The following is a 20907-nucleotide window of genomic DNA, read 5'->3' as shown; positions in this document are numbered from 1 at the left end:
AGGTGAAAATCCGGCCGTAACCAAAAAAATCTGAAATTGCTTAAAAATGGAGTATAAAAATTTTAGAAACAATATAAAAATTCTGAAAATTCAAAAATCTAATACCAAAATTAAAAAATCTAATACTCCCCAAATACCATTATAATTGCTCGACATAAAAGGTTTTATATTGATTAAGTTTATAATTGTAATATATATTATAAAAAATTTTCGGATCACTTCATAATTTAAAATATCTGATATGATCTGAACAACTGATTTTTTAAAAATATCTGATCAATTTGAATTGAAAATCTGAAAAATCCAAACCGAATTTTAATTTTAATTTGCCGGATCGAATTTTCGGATTTTGAATATTTTGCTCACCCCTAACACGCACATCCAAAGTACTTCCTCCGTCCGCCAACAGGAGTCTCACTTATATATTTTAGTTCATTCAATGTAGAATATGCGTCTCACTTATATATATTAGTTTTAAATGAAGTGCGAGTAGAATGAATTAATGTAATGTGGAGTCATATTACCATTTATAGTAAAAATAAACTGGAACTCTTATTCTCGGACGAACTAAAATGAAAAAACGAGAGTACTCCTATTCGCGGACGGATGAAGTACAACCAAAACACTCGAGACAACAATCTAGACTCGTAAAGAACACATGAAGCAAAAACACAAAACCAACTAAATCATCAAAACACAAAAAATGAAGTAGCCAGCCAACAACTACATCCATAGCTAGGAACACAATACATAACTCAAGACAAATACATATACTACTCCAATTCCCAACCTGATACTGATACATATACAGACTAAACATGATAACCCAGCCCAAAAGACTAGCCTATTAGGTGAGAGAGCTCATTTAGTCTATATACCCCACATCAGTTGTTCTCACAACCGATGTGGGAATTGAATCTGTAAAATTTGACCCTCCTCTAAGGACCAACGTCCTCGCTAGTCATGGCCACGTTGGCCACAGCTGGTTCTTTATCAGGCCACCACTCCGAGTTCTAGTTGGTCACGGCCACGTTGATCACGGTGGATCCTTTTGCCCGGCCACCACTCCGTGGTCACCGCTCCGAGTCGGCCCCAAACGTTCTCGTTGGTCACGGCCACGTTGATCACGGCGGATCCTTTGCCCGGCCACCACTCCGAGTCGGCCACGTTGATCACGGCGGATCCTTTACCCGGCCACCACTCCAAGTCGGCCCCAAACGTACTAGTTGGTCACGGCGAGTTCTTTACCCGGCCACCACTCCAAGCCGTTTGGGCTCTCAATGAAAGCACCAATTGATATAGACCAAACAGGAGAACTCAGCCTAAAAGATTAGCCTGAGAGAGCCCATTTAATCTATATAACCCACATCAGTTGTTCTCACAACCGATATATGAATTGAGTCCGTAACACAACCTCATTGAAGTTGGCAATCACTTGTCTTGGTAGGAAGGGGAAGTCACGAGTCTCATGACACCATCCTCGTGCCCGGTTCCTAATATTGAACTCTCAATTGTAATTGAAATCTTGAAAAATGATCTTGTTTTGAGTATAATATATGAATCAAACAATGACGTTGAATATTAAGTTGGTTTATTTCAAACCAATTTTAGTATTAATTAATTGTAGAATTTCATAACTTTTATTCGATTAAATCAAACTCTCAAACCACGAAAAATTAATGAGGAGTAAAAAATAAGTATAATTAGCAAATAATTTGCTAGACTCACTACTCCTCATATATATAAAAAAACTACTAGCAAATGCTCGACTAATTTGTTGAAATTCCATATTAATATTTCCATACAATGAACTCTAATTACTCCCTTATTAGTAGTACTTCCACGTGTCATGGAAAATGGCCAAATTTTTGGATGGTACTTTGTGCAGTGTTATTTTATGGATAATCTTGACTGACGTAAATAAAATAAAAATATTTCTATTTTTAATTATGAATAATCTTGGCTGGGGCAAATAAAAAGAAAAAAAATAAAGCATTTTTTATTAGGCCAAAAGAAGTACATTAATATACTAGTAATTGTTAGCTCGTCGTGCACTCAAAAGTGAGAGGACCACGGAGCACATTTATTAAGTAGAATATAACTATGAAATTTATTTGAAGAAATATCACATATTTGTTACGTTCACGCATTTCATATAGTATCTCAATAAAATACTACTCCATTTATAGTACTATTACAAAGGAACAGTAGTCTGCCATGTGATACGTCAATTTTTCTAGACTTAAAATATACTCCCTCCGTCCCACTTCAAGAGTCTCATTTGAGTTCGGCACGGATTTTAAGAAATGTAAAGAAAAATTGGTGAATAAAGATAATGAAATTTGAGTCCTACTTTTATATTATTAGTTTTATAATAAAATGTGAGTGGAAAATGGTTAATGGGAAGTAGGGCATATTACCATTTATGGAACATTTCAACCGGGACTCCTTAATGGGACACCTAAAAATTGTACATCAGGGCTCCTAAAGTGGGACGAATGGAGTAATTCGAAACATTTATTTGAACTATCTAAGTGTTATGTATCAAAATTTGGGGCATTTTTAACAGTATACTTAAACGTTAGGAGATTATCTGATATTTCTTTTTTCTTATTGTTTCGTTCTAGTGTTGTGTCAATGGCCTCAATGTTGAAGATATAGTGTGTGGATTTACTACTGGGAAGCTCATGTCACTTTATATATTATTGTATGAATATTTTCATAAATGTGTTATATCAACTGCTAATTAGTACCCATCATACGCATTTCCACATATAATGTATAACCAAAACTGCTAATTATGAAAATGTTTCATAATATAGTAAAATAATCGATGGGCTTTGCCCCACACCCAGAAAATATACTGATGAAGTCCGTAGGTTGGGCCGCGCTGGGCTATACTTATTGGCCCAGCGATGTAGCTTGGTTTTGAAGAAAAGCCCAATGGGCTTGGGCTGACCCGCTCCTTTACCAGCTCTTGTAAAGGACATTCATTATCATGTGTACTTATATTTCTAAGATATTTTGATGGTTATATGCCTAATATCATAAATTTTTATTCAATAATTTTCTTGACCTATCACGGTTGAGGGTTAACAACATCTTGTCAGGCAATTTATTTGCTCCCTTTTTGTAAGGTAAAAACCACAACTGGTTTTTTGCACCCTTTTCCTAAGGAAGACAACACAATCTATTGCTACTACTATTTATTTAATTGTTGAAATAACAGTAGTAGAGATATCAATTACATTTGAAGTACTCTAAATAGGATTTCTATTTATTAGGTTTCCATTACTTGCTGTAAAAGATCAGATTTATCATACCACAATGCAGAAAAAGTTATTCTCCTAATAATAAGTTTGAAAAAATTAGCACTTGCTGGAAAATAATAAAAACCACATATAGTTTTACAAACAGGATAGATAACCGCCTTGAAGAATACAAACATGCATCAGGATATGAAATGGCATTATTTTTACCATGCTTCATTCCTTTGATGAGAGCTTTGTCTTCTTATTTCTGTCTCTTGTATATCTTTCCCAAGAAAGACTTGAGCACTGCTTGCACAGATTTGCTGGGATGAGCTTCAATCGAGCCGTTTAGTTTCACGTAGCTCTTGTTCTCGAACTCAGCAAACGCGCCTTGGAGATTAAGCTCATTGTAGAGGGCTTTGATTTTTGCAACATCAGCTGGATTTTCCTTTCCATAGTGCTCCTGGTGTTACAAGGCCACATGTTCATATACAGAAGATTATATATAAACAAAAGATGAAAGAAGAACGTTGGCTTCTTATCCTTACCAAAAGAATTTTTTTCTGTTCTTCGTTACAAAGCTCCAGGGCCTTTACAACCAACCAAGAACATTTGAAATCTTCAATATCTGTACCAATCTGGTGAAACACGCATTGATTTAATACAACTGAGATTACCTAAGCCGTTCCTTGTTAGTATTACAATTAATGATTGGAGAAACAGAAGAAAGAGAGTGCAGATGTTATTGTTACCTTCCCGATCTTTTCTGGCTCGCCATAGCAATCTAAATAGTCATCCTGAACTTGAAAGTATATTCCCATATCGATAAGCACATCTTTTACTGTTGGATGTTTCTCCAGGTCCTCACCCGCCATGAGCAATGCACAAGCAACCTGTCAAAAGTTTCAGATAATTGAAAAACTGGATTTTGTATACAAATGAAAATAAGCGGAATGAGGATTTTCCACTCACTGGGAGGTAAAATGAGTAGTAGGCAGTCTTGTACTGAACAATGCGGCGATGACTGCAAGAAAATATATCAGAAAATTAGGAAACAAAAAGGACAAGAAAAGATAAGAGTCCTATATGAAAATGCAGTAGAATGCTAAGATGATGCAGATTTTTGAGATTAATGCTAATAGAATGCTAAGATGATGCAGATTTTTGAGATTAATGCTAATAGAATGCTAAGATGATGCAGTAGAATGCTAAGATGATGCTAAGATGAAGCAGATTTTGAGAATGCTATATTCTGTGCTATGTATTATAATAATCAGCACTTGGCAACTTTGCCAATAAATCGAATTTTGTGGTATAATGTTATTTGTTGAGTATTTGTACTCACAGGGGCAATGAGTATTTTGACAAATCCTTTTCTCCTTCAATAGTGGTAATTAAATCTATCATCTGTCCAGAGGCAGTTTGAAATTCCACCTGAGCACGTAAAATGAAGAATCAGCACCGTACACAAATAAACGAATATGGTCCATCAACACTAATATTCACATTACCTCATTGAACAAATCCAACAGATCGACATAGTAAGGCTTTGTTCTGAAGTGCTTCTTAAGAATTCTCGGTATATGGTTCCGGAGAATGATTCCATCATTGATTGCAATCATACCAACCTTGGGGACTTTAAACCAGCATGGCTGACCACGTCGTGTGTGAGAATTATCCATAATATCATCAAGAACAAGGAAATATGCCTGGAGCTGCATTTCCACATACACGAGTTATAGTTTTTGTTCAAATGGTATTTGAGGAGACGACTATGCAGCTTAGAACAAGATAGAAACTATGAACTTGGACCTACCCATTCAATACACCAGCCAAGAGCACTAGCTAGGAACACTTCATCATCAGTTAGATCTTTTCCTTCTTTGAGTAACTTGTAGCTATCAATAACTGACAGACCACGATTTAACTTCCCTGCATATCATAATTAATTCTTCAGCACATAATGCATCTTTATTAATAACATTTAGTTGCAGTACTTGAAATATCCTATTGTCCAGAGAATGCATCATACAATAAATAATGACATACCTCCAGGTACATTGTAGTCCAGCATCTGTTACATATGAAAGAGCATGATCAGGAACAATAGACATATTCAAGATATATTGATCATATGCCGTATAGTTTACATGACATTGAACATCACAGTACATCAATAAACAACATAGTTTGTATGTATATAAGTTTCCCAAGAAAATAAGAAAGCTAAGTTTCTATTACCCAATAATTAATTATAATTACAAGAAAAAATCTGTTACATAAAAGTTGTAATTCATGATACTACTGTGTATGTGTCAACAATCCAATGGGCAATAGTGTCATATTTGCCGGGACTGAGCACAGCCATAAAAATTCCAAACCTTTAGAAATATCCAATGATCCAAAAGTGTTGATTTGAACTTGTCACATTCGAGTATTAAAAAGAAAGAGACAGAAAAGGCATGCTTTTTCTTCATGTGCGCTTGTGCATGTTATGGTGGTAACTCGTCGTCTCATCACAAAGAAATCATAACCAAATAAATTTTCAGCTCAGGAGAAAATCCACAAGTTGGCCAAGAAATCTATTTGAATTATTGAAATACATATCATTGAATAAGGGCAAGAAACCAGAAACTGGTGTACTAAATAAGATGGGGAAATTTACTCAACTACTACTACACTACCTAACAATTCCATTCGGCTGGCAGAATCAAGGATTCAACTTTGGAATAAGAGAAATTTACTACTTTCACAATTTTATTATCTAAAGAAATGGTTGGTACTTGGTAGCGTACTTGGTAGCTACAACTTTCAATAAACAAAGCATGTTACAGAAAATAACAGCATCCCATGTTGAAGCAAAAAATGGATATAACTAAGCGCCTTTATGTGAAAAGTATCATCTTTTATCACCAAACAACCCCACTCCACATCCCCCAACACATAAATAGTACTGCAATATTTCCGTTAACCATATAAAAAATCTATTCGTCACCAAATCCGTCGGCGCAATTTACGTGCGAAACATAAAACCGTTCTCCGCTGAAGTTAAGGCATCAAAGAGTTCATGCGTCCTAAACATCTAATTTTCATCAAAGCCATATTGCATGACTCCAAACGATACTGAACTCATGTATTCTCAGTAGATAAGGAGTCAAAAGTCAACCAGTAGTCAACTAAACAAATCGATTTATGTTTCTACTCCTATCTTATCTCGATCCATCAACAGAAGCAGATCAAACGTGAGATTGAGTTCAGAAACATCATGTAATTCGTCAATCCTAAAAAAACAGAAATGAGCGAAGATCCAATCCATCGATAAGTGACAAATAGAAAAATTCCAATATCCAAATCCGCAAATTTCTACGCCGCATTGAGGTGCAACTCGCCATTATATCAAACAGAGAAGAAGGAAATGGACGAAATCATATCAAAAAGTGAAAAATCTTACACGGTCGACCCATTGACGAGAGCCATCAGTCCACTCGAAAGCAGGGTCGGTCAAGAGCTCAGATTTGAGCTTGGAGTAGACATCGAGAAACGTGGCCCTCAGATCCGACGCAGATCCGTTGAGATTCGCCATCGCAAAATGGGAAGAGAATTAATTGGGAATTTGAGAGCGAGATTGATAAATCTGTTGGGGAAGAAAGGTGGCTTTTTGTAGTGCTGCAGCTTGGATTTGTTTATATTTTTGGAGGGCGATCGTCAATACCAACAGTCAAATTTTAGTTGCTGCAATCCCGAAAATGGGTCTGTGAATGGGAGAGTTTGACGAAAGCGACGGAGGCTATTTTGGGGAGTTGGATATCCTCGTTATCATCGCACCAATAGGGAGAAGACACGTGCGAGTAGGGACATGGTTGGTGGCTTGGCCACTATATATATGGAGATTCGCCGCTTTTTTTGATAAATTGATATTCCTATTGCCAACCTTTGTGGGCAATTTAATTACCAATAAATTGTATTTAAATCAAGTTCACATATATTGAAGTGTAACTAATTCACAAACTAATAATCTTTTTTTTTTCATTTCAGAACATCTACAATAAATTAGTCTTCTCGTATTGGCAAGATTCCGTCAGTATCATTCTCTACTACTACTAAAGTACTAATATACAGTCACATTTATTCAATTAGAGATGTGTTTTTGTAAAAACTATACATTTTTGTGGATAACTTAAAAAGTTTTTTTAGACATATAAAGTTAATAATTTTTAAATAAAATGAATTATATTTGAAAAGTAAAATTTTCGCAGACTTGATCATGATCCGCATTTTTGGAGTGAACCAAATTTAATTATTTACGACTTCTTTTACCAAAATTATACTACAACATTACCATGCCCAACAATAAATCAACCTATATCAATTTACTAATCCTTTAAAACAAAAAAGTTATTACCAGGCAGTTAATATGACAACCTCGTGAAACAATGGAGTTGCCTTAATTTATTTATTTTTATAGATAAATGAATATAAATTTTAAAGATAACGTTACAATTAAATTAGACATGAAACATTGGTATTTATCAAATAACACACTCTCACAATTTGACTTTATTGTAATTCGGGGTCATGGTGGTGTTTTAGATTTCCTCCAATTAATCACACTAAATTAATTTACAATAAATATGAAAATACGAATTCTTGTATGGGGTAACTAAATCTGACCAGTCAAAAACGGTATAGTGTTTGAAATTCAAAATTGGCGTACTTAGAAGTGAACGCATAGGCAAAGTCAACTTAAAAGTGAGTAGTGACATAGTCAACTTAAAATTGGAGTAAATTATAACAAAGCAATATTATGTGTTTTAACAAAACCGAATCGAATACTGTTGTATTCATGTTTGATTCGTCTTTATATTATGTTCACGGATTTATTTGAATTAAGAGAAAAGATAAATGTATATAAATTGTATATGTATATATATTTTTAAATTTAATTGAATTTAATTAAAATTTAGTATTGCTATTTATTGTATTATATGTAGCAATAAAAAAGAAGTGATACATAAATTTTATGTCAAATCGTAACATGATTTCGAGTTTGATTCGAATTAATTACTATACGATATTTAGTAAGAATTTTTTTTAAATATACAAATATTTAAATTAAAATTTCAATTTTTTTCGAAGTGTTGCAAAATGATTAGTATGAAATTTATTTTAAATCAATTACTGTTTATAAATCAATTTTTAATGTAAAATGTTAAAAAAAAGTTCGATTATTTACGTACAGTTATACACATTTATCACTATCAATTAATTAAATCAAGCTACTTTGAGCTTGCTCATCAGTTTTTCTTTATCTTTTTAATTCTTTTCTTTTTACGTTAATATGTAAATACTAACTACGCTCATAAATATATATGTGACTGAGCAATCACTTTTTCCAATCAATGAAAAATAAAATTAAGTATTTTATTCTCATTATTAGGATATCTACCATTTTACCACTTGAATGGAACATAAATTAAGCAAAATAAGATCATCCCACAATTTAATCCATATTAATTACTTCACTAAATAATGAACTAATATATAAATTTATATTTATTTTTATTCATCCAGTTCATCGTATAAACTAACACGAACAAATTTTAGTGTCGTGACTAGTGAGTTATGTTAGGTGAGATTATATTAATATTAGGACAGAGGGGCTAATTAAAGCATAGGTTCGAAAAGGACAATATATGTAATTAAGGGATATAAAATAAGACCACCATAGCAGACTATTTTAGAGTAGGGATACGAATTAAATGTGCATGACATTAATCAGGTTGGAGTCAAGCACAAAAATATATATTCACACGTGAAATACATTATACCATATATACACATGCAGCATGACGAGTTTTGGGTATAATTTACTCTATCCATTCCTCCATAATCCATAAGCACAATTTTTAATACTATAAGATTTAGAAAAATGATGATTAGAGAATAAATGAAAAGAAAATAAAGTAAAAAGAACATAAACCAGACTAAAGTATTGGAAAGAGAATAAAAAATGAGAGATAATAAAATAAGAAAAAATAATTAGATTATATTTTGTCAAAAAGCAAATAACTCATTTTATGTAGGACAAGAATATAAGTCGTTTATGGTAGGACATAAGAAATAGTATAAGCATATCCAGCGCCGCTGCCCGCCCTTGCCTAGCACTGAAGATTGAGGTGGTTGTATGTGCAATTGTGCATTGTTTCCTGTTGTTTATGTAGTAATCCCTGGTTGTTAAGCGATGAAACTGATGATTGCAGTGAAAATCTGGAGAAAATGTTTTCATAATTCTATAACGAGTGAGTGTACTCACAACTCAATAGCTGATTAGTCAATCGGATCGATATTAGAATTTGTCGATTACAATGTTTCTTTTTCCGGTTGCTTTAATTTTTAATGGTTTGTTTTCATGTGTGTATTAGGAGAGATTGCAGCTCGAAAAAGTTGAGGAAAAGAAATTTGCTTATTTTGCTCCTTCTAGTTTGTTAGAGGGAATGAAGATTGTGAGCTATGTTATGTTAGCCTTCCCAGACCTAGTGTTCTGCTTGTGCATTGCGATTTGCCTGCTTTGGTTTTCCATGGATCAAAATCAATATATGAGAGTAATCTGCACTAGGTTGGAAACACAGGAAAAGATGAATGGGATGAGAGTGAAAAGCGTATCAATCAAGTATTGTGAATCCTGATGATAATCTTATTTTCGTCCTAGCTAGATTGTTTCCGAATGCGAATCATGTATAACAGTTGGAAGTTTTCAGACTTTGCATTCATGAATCAGTTATATATACACCATAACATTAAGCATCTCTCTCAGCTTTTGCTGTTCAGTTTTTGTCATTTAGATATAACACTTGGCCAAGGGGCAGTGATCGTCGATGTGCAACCCCCACCAGCCAGGCCCAATGATGCCATTATACTGCAGAGCGAAGTAACACAGCGTCCCCATGAAGCCCACCCCGACGTCGAGCCCCTCAGATAAAATGTAGTTGTGCCGAGCCCACCAGCCCTTGTATCTCCGGTACACCACCAAGTTGAAGAGGATCCCCACCGTCAACCAAGAAACTCAGTTTACAGATTTAGCCACAGGCATCCCCAGTGTCCCTGACAGAACGATGGGGATGTTGATGCACCCGATCCACCTCTTCTCCGGGTACTTACGTGCAAAGTACCAGACGGGGACAGGCGCCACCAGCCCCAACAGGAAGAAGTAGTTCATCTCCTGGTACAGCCCCGAACAATGGAGGCGTTGTAGAACACGTCGTCCCCCGGGCAGGTCCATGGACTGCCCGGGGGCAGATTTTTTGGGTCACAAATGTGTTTAATGGAGGTCAGGAGCCACCAAGCTGTGCCGAAGCTCACCAAGGAAGTGATCACCGTCCCCACGAGCTGAACCAGGAACATCGATTTTGGAGGGATTTTCATGTAATGGCCGAGCTTGAAGTCGGAGAGGAACGTGATGGCCTGCGACATGCTTATGGTGCCGTAGGTCTTGAACACGACGTTGGCTAGAGGCTTCCCCGGGTACAGGTAGCCGATTATCATCTCGGAAATTACATTCAGTCCCTGCTGGCTGCAATTATGTCAATGTTAGGGGTAGTGATAAAATGATAACTCTAAATATTGTACAAACTCCAAATTATAATCTAGATCGTTAGAAAATGTCTACAGATGACATAATATAAGCAACAAAAAATGTCAGCAGATGACATAATATATAGAGTTTGTATTTGAACACATTCCTATTAGAGTATTTATCAATGTTAAATGAAACAAACTTGTGTAGGAACCTGGTTGGTTGTGGCTGCAATAACACCCACAGGAAGGGTGAACACGAACGCCAACGTCATAGCCAACGCTACGCCCCAGTAAGGAAGCTGCAGTTGCCTTCCAAAGCCTTCACAAGCAAGCATGGATATCGCAACCACCATAATCAGGAGGCTGTGGAACCACCACTGCGGGACAGTCGTTGTTCTTCCTCATCAGCCTATTATGGATGTCTCCGAACTTTTCCTGAAACGAGGCCTTGGTCTGCCGCCAGATTGTTCTGCAGCAAGGCCGTAATTAGTCCCAAGGTTGAACAGTTTGAGATTATATGTTTACGTTACGTTTACCTTCCGTGGAAGAGCGCTACGTGTGACACAGTAGAAGCCAAGGCTGCAAAGTTGAGACCGTAGATCAATACGAAGAAGATGCTGAGGTTAACCTTGCTGTAGCTATCATATCCCGCCCGGTCGAATTCAAATGTCTTCCCAGTTAGGATTGTTGATGTGTTGTATGTCGCTCCAGTAGCATCAAAGACGTGTGCAGAAAATGATGGGGAATCGCTTTGCGTTGTACATGTTCCAATAGGCTATTGGCAACATAACGTAGACTATCAATATGAAGCCAACCAACAAGTTGATTATAGCAAAGCCCGGGGCTGCTAGAGGGCTGCCTGCAAAGGCTGCAATGGTCGACCAATCAAACGCGATCGAGCCCAGTCCCAAGCCTCGAATCCCTCCTCCTATCTGATGTGCTGTGACAGAATCTTTCCATATCCAGCATAAAAAGGAGAGAGCAGTGATGGATGGGAACAGAAAGTTTGGGATTATGTAATAACAAAAGCTCGAAACAGCAGCCGGGTGAGGCCTCCTTTTCGCCTGACCTCGACCTCGACCTCATGCAGTGCTCTGAAGAGAGACACTTGAACGAGGTTGGAAGGCCACCACATGTATGGGGAATCCACCAGAAACTTCCGGAAAATTCCAGCCCAGCCGTACCCAAGCAACTGCATCAACAAAACATTTTAACTAATTAGTTCAACAAAAAAAACAATAAACGGCATAGCTTGAAAACAACCTGTGTGCTGTGTGTGAGTAGCATAGCAGCCACAAGGTTGATTTTCCGATGGTAAAACGCCTTGATGATGGTGATGATATTGACTGCATACGCACCCGTTACGCCTGCATTGGCGAATATGGTGATGAGGCAATGCTCCTTTAAGTTGAAAGGCCCTGGATTCATAGTGAAGGACCATTTCGTTCCGGGAATCTTGACTGCCTCTGTTGGCAGAGTTGCGGCCATGAGCTTCCCAACGGGAAGGACTAATATCTGAGCAGCGACAGACGATACAGAGAGGGCATTCTGGCGATACACGAAGAACTGGTTCAAGAACGCTAGAGCTGCACATGATATTATCCCCAGCACCCATGTTCGAAACGTCAGGCATGGCAACGTAGGATCATCCGTTATCGCTACTGTCAGCCGGACTTCCTCAATTGGAGAATCATTCACCTCCTCTGCAGGTAATATAATGCAAGAATATACCATGTTTAATGCATATGTTACAAGACATAAAAAATTTGAATTTCAAAACATCATACCGATTGTTTCTATTGCATTGACAGGCTTCTTGGGATTAGACGGCACAGGGTTCGTAGCATCGGTCTCCATCTACATACAAGCTCAGCAAAAAAAAAGGTGCAAAATCTACATTCCAATAAGTTTGCTTACAACCTTATAATGATTGATTTATACTTATAAAGGTTACAGTTATATTAGTTAATCAAGATGATGAGTAGAAAGTAGAAACTCATTCTTCTTAGAGCTACACACTACCAACCAGAAATGGATTCTTGAAAACAGTAGGTGGTGAAATTATGTTTGTCTCAACTCTGCTTTGCTTCAAAAAGTTTTTCAAGATTCTATAATTTTTTGGCCATTTTCTTCAACTGCCCCATCACAGTTTGATGCTTATCATCTGAGCATTTATCATTTTTGGAAATTTATACTAACAACTTGTGGAGTAGGATCACAACCTCTTTATTTTCTTCTTCAATAGTAAGCATTGAGATGCAGAAAGCACAACTTGTTTTCACATTTTAAGAAAATAGTCTCAGTATGGGAAAAGATACTCCCAACTTTCGTAAAGATGGTCGTTTGAACATTTGTTTTCATACGATTGAATTTGTAGTTGGATATTATTTAAAAGATCATAATAACAAAACTGTTATTTCGCTGATCTCCATCTATTTAATTATTGATATATTAACAAATCACTGGAACTAAATAGTGGTATAATAGATTAATAGGATTAAACACTTTAACTATTGATACTTTATTGGAAACTGATATGCATAATTTAGCTTCTCAGAAATCATTAATCTTTAAAGAAAATATAAATAAATATTGAGATTTGAGACGCTGCTGAAATATACCTACTTTGTGTAAAAAAATCACTTACTGTATTCTATTGTTTCATAATACCAACATACATTTTACACTCCTTTTACATAGTAGTAATATTTTGTTTTGCTATTTTAGAATTGTCCATGATTTAAAGATTTATTTTTTTTCTTTTTTGTTAAGTGGAGCTCACACTTATATAAAAGTGTGGCTCACATCACATCTCACTATTTTTCTATACAAACTCGAACAATTTCTTAAAATTTACACAGTTAAAACACGTCTCTAAATGGTGGGCGGAGGAAGTAATATTCACTATTAAAAGATCAAAATTAATATTTTGGGTTTCCATTTTCATTGTAACGTCACATATGTGAGTGATTAATGGACCCAAGTTTCAGCTTTGTGGGGATATGGTCAAATTATGAACAGAGCTTACTGGCTATGAATCAGACTTACACTTTTACACGGCTCATTAAAAGGATCTTTCTTGATTATTACTTTATCAATCAATCTTGAAAGAGACTGAATTAAAGATATGAGTTGGAAAAATTAGTTTGAGAGATCTCATTTATTTCTATTCAATTCAACCTGTATTAGTTTTGACCGTGATAGCAAAATAGCCGACTAAATGATGATTATGATGCACAATACTAAAAATATAGGGCATTGAAAAATTGTTATTTTTTTTATTAAGAATATATGACTAAACTCAAAACTACATTAGTTTATAGATGATTATAATTCAAATTTTTTTGTTATTATGGTCAATTTCGTCCCCTTGTTTGTGGTATTTGTTTGAAAAAGTTACGTCATATAAGTAATTACCATTTAATCTGTAGTTTCATTTTTGGAAACAAAATGTTAGCAAAAAATTTAGCGATTGATATATTGACTTAGAAGCCGAAATTACACGTCGATTGGATAAACGACGTGTACATTTGGATATCTGATGCATAATTTGGGTCGCCGAGGTGTAGTTTCGGTTGTCATATCGATATTTCAATCGACGAAATTTGTTTACATAGTGTTTTATTCTTATAAAAATGCTAAATGCTACTACTAGTAATTGTCTAAACGGTACTTCCGTACTTCCTTTGAATACTGCTGTGAGATAATAAAAATCTCAAAAAATAAGACAAAATCGATCATTTACTCTTACTTTTATGTAAGCAGGTAGCCTGCTTAGACCATTACTGGAGCTAGTAGTTTAATAAGTGTATTCATCAATATAAATATGTTGATTAAATGGACCCCTAAATATTAACATTCAACTCGCTAATTTGAACTGCAAAAATTCTCATTATAAACTTTAAATATAGTATGTTAACATATGTAGTTAATTTTGGTATACAATTTATTCAAAATAAAATACAGAAACGGGTCTATGCGGCTCAAAATCTTGATTTGGCACCAAATTATATTTAGTTAGGGAAATTAGTTTGTCAGAAGTTTGAGGAATAAATAAAGAATAGGGTTTGGAAAATTCCAAAATTAGGCACTAAAATATACTGTTTACCATGTGCTTCGAGCAATGTAATTAACTTATAAAAAATCCTAAAAGGTAGCCACGGAATATATTCCACTGCTTTGTAATATAGCAAAATAAAAAATAGTAGTAGTAATAAAAAATAAACTGCAATAATAATACAAAATAGTATTTGTAAATTAATCTACAGCAAACAGGGTTCAACCTGGGACCACGTTGCACATGCATGTCACGTGCGATGATCATGTGCATGCTGTTTTGTGGATCCTCCAAAAATCATATGCATCCCTTTCAATTTGAAATTATAGTTTGTAATTTTTATTTACAATTTTTGTTTTCTTTTTATTGTTTAAACAATCATAGGGATTGTGGAGTTATGTAACAAATTCTTCAATTTTCTCTTGAATTGGATTAATTTATACCTATCATCACAGTCATATATAGATGATGATGATGATTTTATTTCCAATGTTGCATGTGTAGAGAGGCATGGTAGAGCTCGCGAATCCATGCATGGAGCTTTGTGATATTTGGAGTTTTCTATTACACTCTCATCTTTTTTTTAATTCTTTTCAAATATTTTTATTATTTACAGTTGTGTATATATGATACATGGAGTAATTAATGAGGTCTTGGAAGACTCGAGCACTACTACCAATTTCTCACCTTTTTTCTAATTCAATTAATACACTATTTATAATTAATGTTACATTATAAAATAAGAAATTCTATAATGAAATTCTCATTTTTACAAGCTATATCATTAATAGTACAAATTATTCTTTCTCTTTTCATTTTTTTTTCTCAAGATATCCCTTCATCGATAGCTAGAGGACAAATTCATGTTCTAACTGTTAGCGCACTAAGTGGTAAGCGACTGGCCAAATAGTTTGTTCCATCTATATAAATTGAAATTGAGTCCCTGACCTTATATTTAAGAAACAAGGAGTTGAATCATCGCACCAACGATATTACTATTATTTTTTTATGTTATTCATGCAATAAATAATTAAGATAGTAAAATTGGCCACTTATATAGTTGAAGTCTCTTTCACTTGCATGGGTGAGCATATGCCATGTTCATCTTTTGGATCCCATTTATTGAGATTTGGGACCTCTCTCTCCATGCTGGATGTGGCACAAAGATGATTAACATAATGTGCTATTGCCCCCACATACATCTTTGAGAACAACCCTTTTCTAAACCAGATCTTCAAGAAGAGTTTAATTCACAAATACTACAAAACATTTCCAATCACAATATATAAATATTCATTAAGCCAACCATAAAACGTGGACACCTACATAAAGCTATGCATAGCATTACCTAGTCTACAACATCTTGGTTTTGCCACCATATTAAATAAACAAAGTTGAATTGAGAAAAATAATTCAGTCTTTAGTGTTAAAATGTGTAAGTAATTAATTAATACTATATCTAATTCCAAAATTGAATAATTATGTGAGTTGAAGACCAGATTATCATCAATAACATTATTGCATTATCTTTTCATACATAAAAAATAGGAAAAAAATCAGAATTGTTTTATTTTTGTTAAATTCTACTATTATCATATGCAGATTCCTATCAGAATCACAAGATTTTGGTTGACTAGCCAATAAAAATACACGAGCAATTGAAACAACAAAAACTGCTTTCATTCATAACTTCATCACAATCTTCCTAACCATGTGCAGACATGAAGGGAAAGGGGAAAAATCGAAGGAATAAAGAAACAGATGAAATGAACCGGTTGTGTTTGTGGGCCAACAACAATGAGATTCTTGCAGGTGTTCCAGCAAATTTTATGGATAAAGAAAAAATACTTTTCCAAACACAGGTAATAAATTCTTTCCCTTTTTAATACTCCCTCCGTACGTCATTAGGAGTCTCATTTATGGGTGACACGGATTTTAAGAAATGTTAAGAAAAATGAGTGGAAAAAAGTTAGTAGAATAGAGGTCCCACTTGTATATATTAGTTTTAAGAGTGAACTACGCAAATTGTTCCTGAACTATGCGTTTTGCACGCAAATGGTACCTAAACTTTAAAAATATCGTGGGTAGTCCCTGAACCAAGGTATAATTACATTTTTAATACTTTTTCACTATTCATCACAATATTGCATCAAAAATGCCCCGACATGAAAGGTAATTTTGAACTTTCATATCTTGGTATTGGATTTGATAGTTTCTTTATCTTTCTCTCTAGTACTAAATAAGATATTTTCTTATAGTTTGAGTACCTAAAATGATATTATTTACTTCACTTTTTCAATCACTTTATGTCGTATCTTCTTTCTCTCTTTCTCTAAATTTTAGGAAGTAAGAAATCAAAATTAAAAAATACACTATGAAGTTCTTAAATGTATGGAATAAAATTTAAAATTATAAATTTAATTATCAAAATAAATTTTAGCTAAATTTAATTTGATTATGTTTAATTTTTTAATATTAAATATTATAATTAATTAAAAATTAAGAATTTAGCTTTAATTAAAAAAATTAAATTTTAATATTAAAAAAATAATCAAATCACAATCAAAATTAAATTTTGCGACAAATTATTTTTATAATTAAATTTATAATTTTGATTTTTATAATTAATATATTTAATAATTTCATAGTACTATTTTTTTATTTTAATTTTTTACTTCCTAAAAATTTTAGAGAAAGAGAGAAAGAAGATATGACATAAAGTGATTGAAAAAGTGAAGTGAATAATATCATTTTAGGTACTCAAAATATAAGAAAATGTCATATTTAGTACTAGAGAGAAATATAAAGAAAATATCAAATCCAATGCCTAGATATGAAAGTCCAAAAATACCCTTCATGCCTTGGGGACATTTTTGGTGCAAAATTGTGATGAATGGTGAATAAGTATAAAAAATGTGATTACACCTTAGTTCGGGGACTACCCATGATATTTTTAAAGTTTAGGTACCATTTGCGTAGTTCTCTCTAGTTTTAAATGAAATGTGAGTAGAATAAGTTAGTGGAACGTGAGACCATATTACCATTTATAGTAAAAGTGAACCGGGACTCCTATTCGCGGACGGACTAAAATGAAAAAATGAGACTCCTATTCGCGGACGGATGAAGTAATAATTTAGGTATCAAGTTCTTGCATTTATTTTTGCAGAAGATAGTCTTGGGGAACAGAATGAATTCTTAAATAATCCCAGATCAAAATCTCACATAAGCTATGCATATGTGTGTGTATGGAAAATCAAATGATAACTAGCTTAATGTGATAATTTTGTAGCTCGTCAATTTAGGATAGAAAAATACGAATGTCAAACACAAAGACATAGTTGACTACTGATTTCATTGTGTTGACATTTTTAATACTATACTGAATTGACGAGTTATCACATTAAGCTACACCAGCAGTTATCATCCTAACACGATAATGTATGTATGTATGTATGTATGTATGTATGTATGTATGTATGAACTCACATGCGCCCGCACGTGTAAAAGGAGATGGGGAAGTTCAAATTTGGTGCCTTGTCCGAAGATAGTAATGTCATTCTGGATATTGGGACATGTTTGCCTAACACTACAACGACAACAAACACAACCCTCTCTCTCCCTACCTCAATAATGGACTTAGGCCATTCATATCCATACATTCATGATAAATACACCACAATATATTTATAATAGGAAAAACAATTCAACAAAAACAATCCGTATGATTATTAATGTGAAAAGGAAAGGGACAATTTATTTTATATATTGCATGCGAAATTATGTATGATAACAATATTATATTGCTAGATAGACTATTCGTTCGTCGCCATCACCACACACTGTAAAGTGCAAACAGATAAGTGGTGACGGGAAGGACGTCGGGTAAGGAGGGCTCATCTCATTCTCATGCACGATGCATCATCATGATTTCGTTGTCAAGGATGGTCCATTGGGTTGAATAATATGGATAATAATATTAAGTCAATCACTGTCACATTAGGGGCCTGTTTGGGTTCGGCTGTTTTCAATTTTTTTTCATATAATTTGACTTGAGATTAATATGGAACCCAATTATCCATACGTTAAAACAATCATAATTGACCAATTTGAATCCATTGGTAATTGTTGATATCATTAGATGATGGATCCGCGAATTTTTGATGTTAGCAAATGCTGGTAGAGAATGAAAATACAGACACAAAGAATTTACGTGGTTCGATTTACTGAAGTAAATCTACGTCCACGGGAAAAAGGGAGGGCAAGATTGTATTGCTTGATCTGTTTTCTACAGCTTACAAAATACAAACTTGCTATTTGCTATATGGTGTTTTATCTCTAGAGAGCTTAACCCCCTCATATCAGATCTAAGTTCCATTTATATCTTGGACTAAGATCGTGGCTTGCATCACCACCCTAAGTCGTGGATGTCGTGTAGGTCATGGCCTAAGATCGTGGATGTAGCGTAGGTCATGGCCTACGATCGTGGCCTGAGTTGACACCACGTGGTAGTGGGTGTGTTGGACATCCTGTATGGGTCCACTAACTCCTTGTTCGGTCGAATACTGAGACCGAACTGCTTTGGTTGCCGATCTGAGAGTAGAGCTTGATGCCGACCTGAGAGCAGAGCTTGATAGGTTGGCTTTTACCGAGCTGTAGGCTGAGGCCGAACTCTTTGGTAATGCCGAACTCATACTCTTCCTTGGGCTTTGGGCTGATGGGCCGTCATTGCTGTTGGGCTTGTTTAGTACGCACCCCATCACTACCCCCCCCGAAAAGCGAAGTGAATCACTTCGGCGAAGCGAGTCACTTCGGCATTCTGGAATACGGGGGGAGGCTGAAGTCGGGGGACGTGCCCTGCGCGTGACTGCATTAAATGCGGCATGAAATGCGACAGTAAAATCTGGCCGTCGAATCCTGAAAAGGTGGGATATGAAACGGTGCGATGATTTGAAATCTTTTCCAAATCTGATAAATACCGCCTTTCTTCATCATTTGAACACCTTTGCTATTGGCTTCTTCTGCACTCTCTATCTTTTGCGTGAAAAATTTCCTTCCGCTTTCAAAAATTTCCTCAGATTTCTTCAAACTTTCAAAGAGTAAGAACCATGTCTGCTTCTTCTTCGTCTGAGTCTGGTAGCGGTAGAAAAGGGGGTAAGGGGTCTTCTAGCCGGAAAGAATCCGGGGAGAAGACCGTAGAGTATTTTCACAGTATCTTGAGTAAGGATACTGTGATATCCCTTTACGAAAAATACTCTTTTCCTGGGGGGAAGGCGGTGGTTCCCGACGATGATCATAGGGCTAACGATCCGCCGGAGGGTTATGCCACCGTTTACGAAGCCTGCTTAGAATGCGGGCTTCGTTTCCCTCTTCCCCCACCTTTTGTAGAGTTTCTTGATTTTTTTCAACTCCCTTTAGGTCAGGTGACTCCGAATTCTTGGAGGCACTTGTCGGCTTTTGCTGCCGAACTCCGTAGGTTAGATAAGGATCTGTCTCTGCGGGCAATCCTTAATTTTTTCCAATTTAAAAGGAAGGGATCTTGGTTTTACTTGATCCCCTTACAGCCTTTTAGGGCATTCTGCAAAACCAAGTGGCCGAAATGGCAAAAACGCTTCTTTTTTTATAATAGGACAGCGGCTCCGGGCTTCCCCTGGAGAGGGCCGAAGTCCGTGATTCCTCACCCTCGGTTAGAACCATTGGCCGAGCTCGATGACGAGCTCAACAAGATTCCCATAGTTAGGAAACAATACACGGAGTCTGAGCTCGTCAAGGGCGACGTCGTGTTCGACATCTCGTCTTCGGACGAAGAGGCCGAGGGTGAGGATTTCTCTTTACCTTTATGTTCTACTGCTTTAACGAAGAAAACTAACCTTGCTTTCTTGCTTTTTGGCAGTGTACATGCTGAACAAGGCTACCCGAAAATCTTCGGAGTCCAAGGAGCCGGAGAGGCCGAAAACCGCCAGCTCGGCGTCTGATGCCGAGAGGACTCCGAAAAGGCAAAAAACCTCTTCGGATCCGAAGAAGCCG

At 35.5% G+C, this 20907-nt stretch overlaps 1 protein-coding gene and 1 pseudogene across 1 annotated transcript; both read right to left on the bottom strand.

The window, feature by feature from the left end:
* Positions 1–3249: 3249 nt before the first annotated feature.
* On the bottom strand, positions 3250–6906 carry LOC121773983 (farnesyl pyrophosphate synthase-like). Its single transcript, XM_042170891.1, has 9 exons — positions 6703–6906; positions 5301–5325; positions 5068–5183; positions 4763–4966; positions 4597–4685; positions 4224–4275; positions 4004–4144; positions 3800–3889; positions 3250–3714 (listed from the first exon to the last, which is right to left on the bottom strand). Exons 1-9 carry the CDS (start codon positions 6832–6834, stop codon positions 3514–3516), a joined length of 1050 nt encoding a protein of 349 aa, XP_042026825.1. The 5' UTR covers positions 6835–6906; the 3' UTR covers positions 3250–3513.
* A 3083-nt stretch (positions 6907–9989) lies between these two features.
* On the bottom strand, positions 9990–12995 carry LOC121773751 (annotated as a pseudogene).
* Positions 12996–20907: the final 7912 nt, after the last annotated feature.

Source organism: Salvia splendens, chromosome 17 (assembly GCF_004379255.2).
Source record: "Salvia splendens isolate huo1 chromosome 17, SspV2, whole genome shotgun sequence".
NCBI classification, from domain to species: domain Eukaryota; kingdom Viridiplantae; phylum Streptophyta; class Magnoliopsida; order Lamiales; family Lamiaceae; genus Salvia; species Salvia splendens.
This window is presented reverse-complemented; position numbering and strand designations above follow the sequence as displayed.

Coding starts and splice junctions, on each gene's coding strand:
- LOC121773983 (XM_042170891.1), bottom strand. CDS start 6,834: ATGGCGAATCTCAACGGATCTGCGTCGGATCTGAGGGCCACGTTTCTC. Junction 4,145..4,223: donor ACTACTCATTTTACCTCCCA/GTGAGTGGAAAA, acceptor AACTTTTGACAG/GTTGCTTGTGCATTGCTCAT. Junction 3,890..4,003: donor AGCCAGAAAAGATCGGGAAG/GTAACAATAACA, acceptor GTGTTTCACCAG/ATTGGTACAGATATTGAAGA.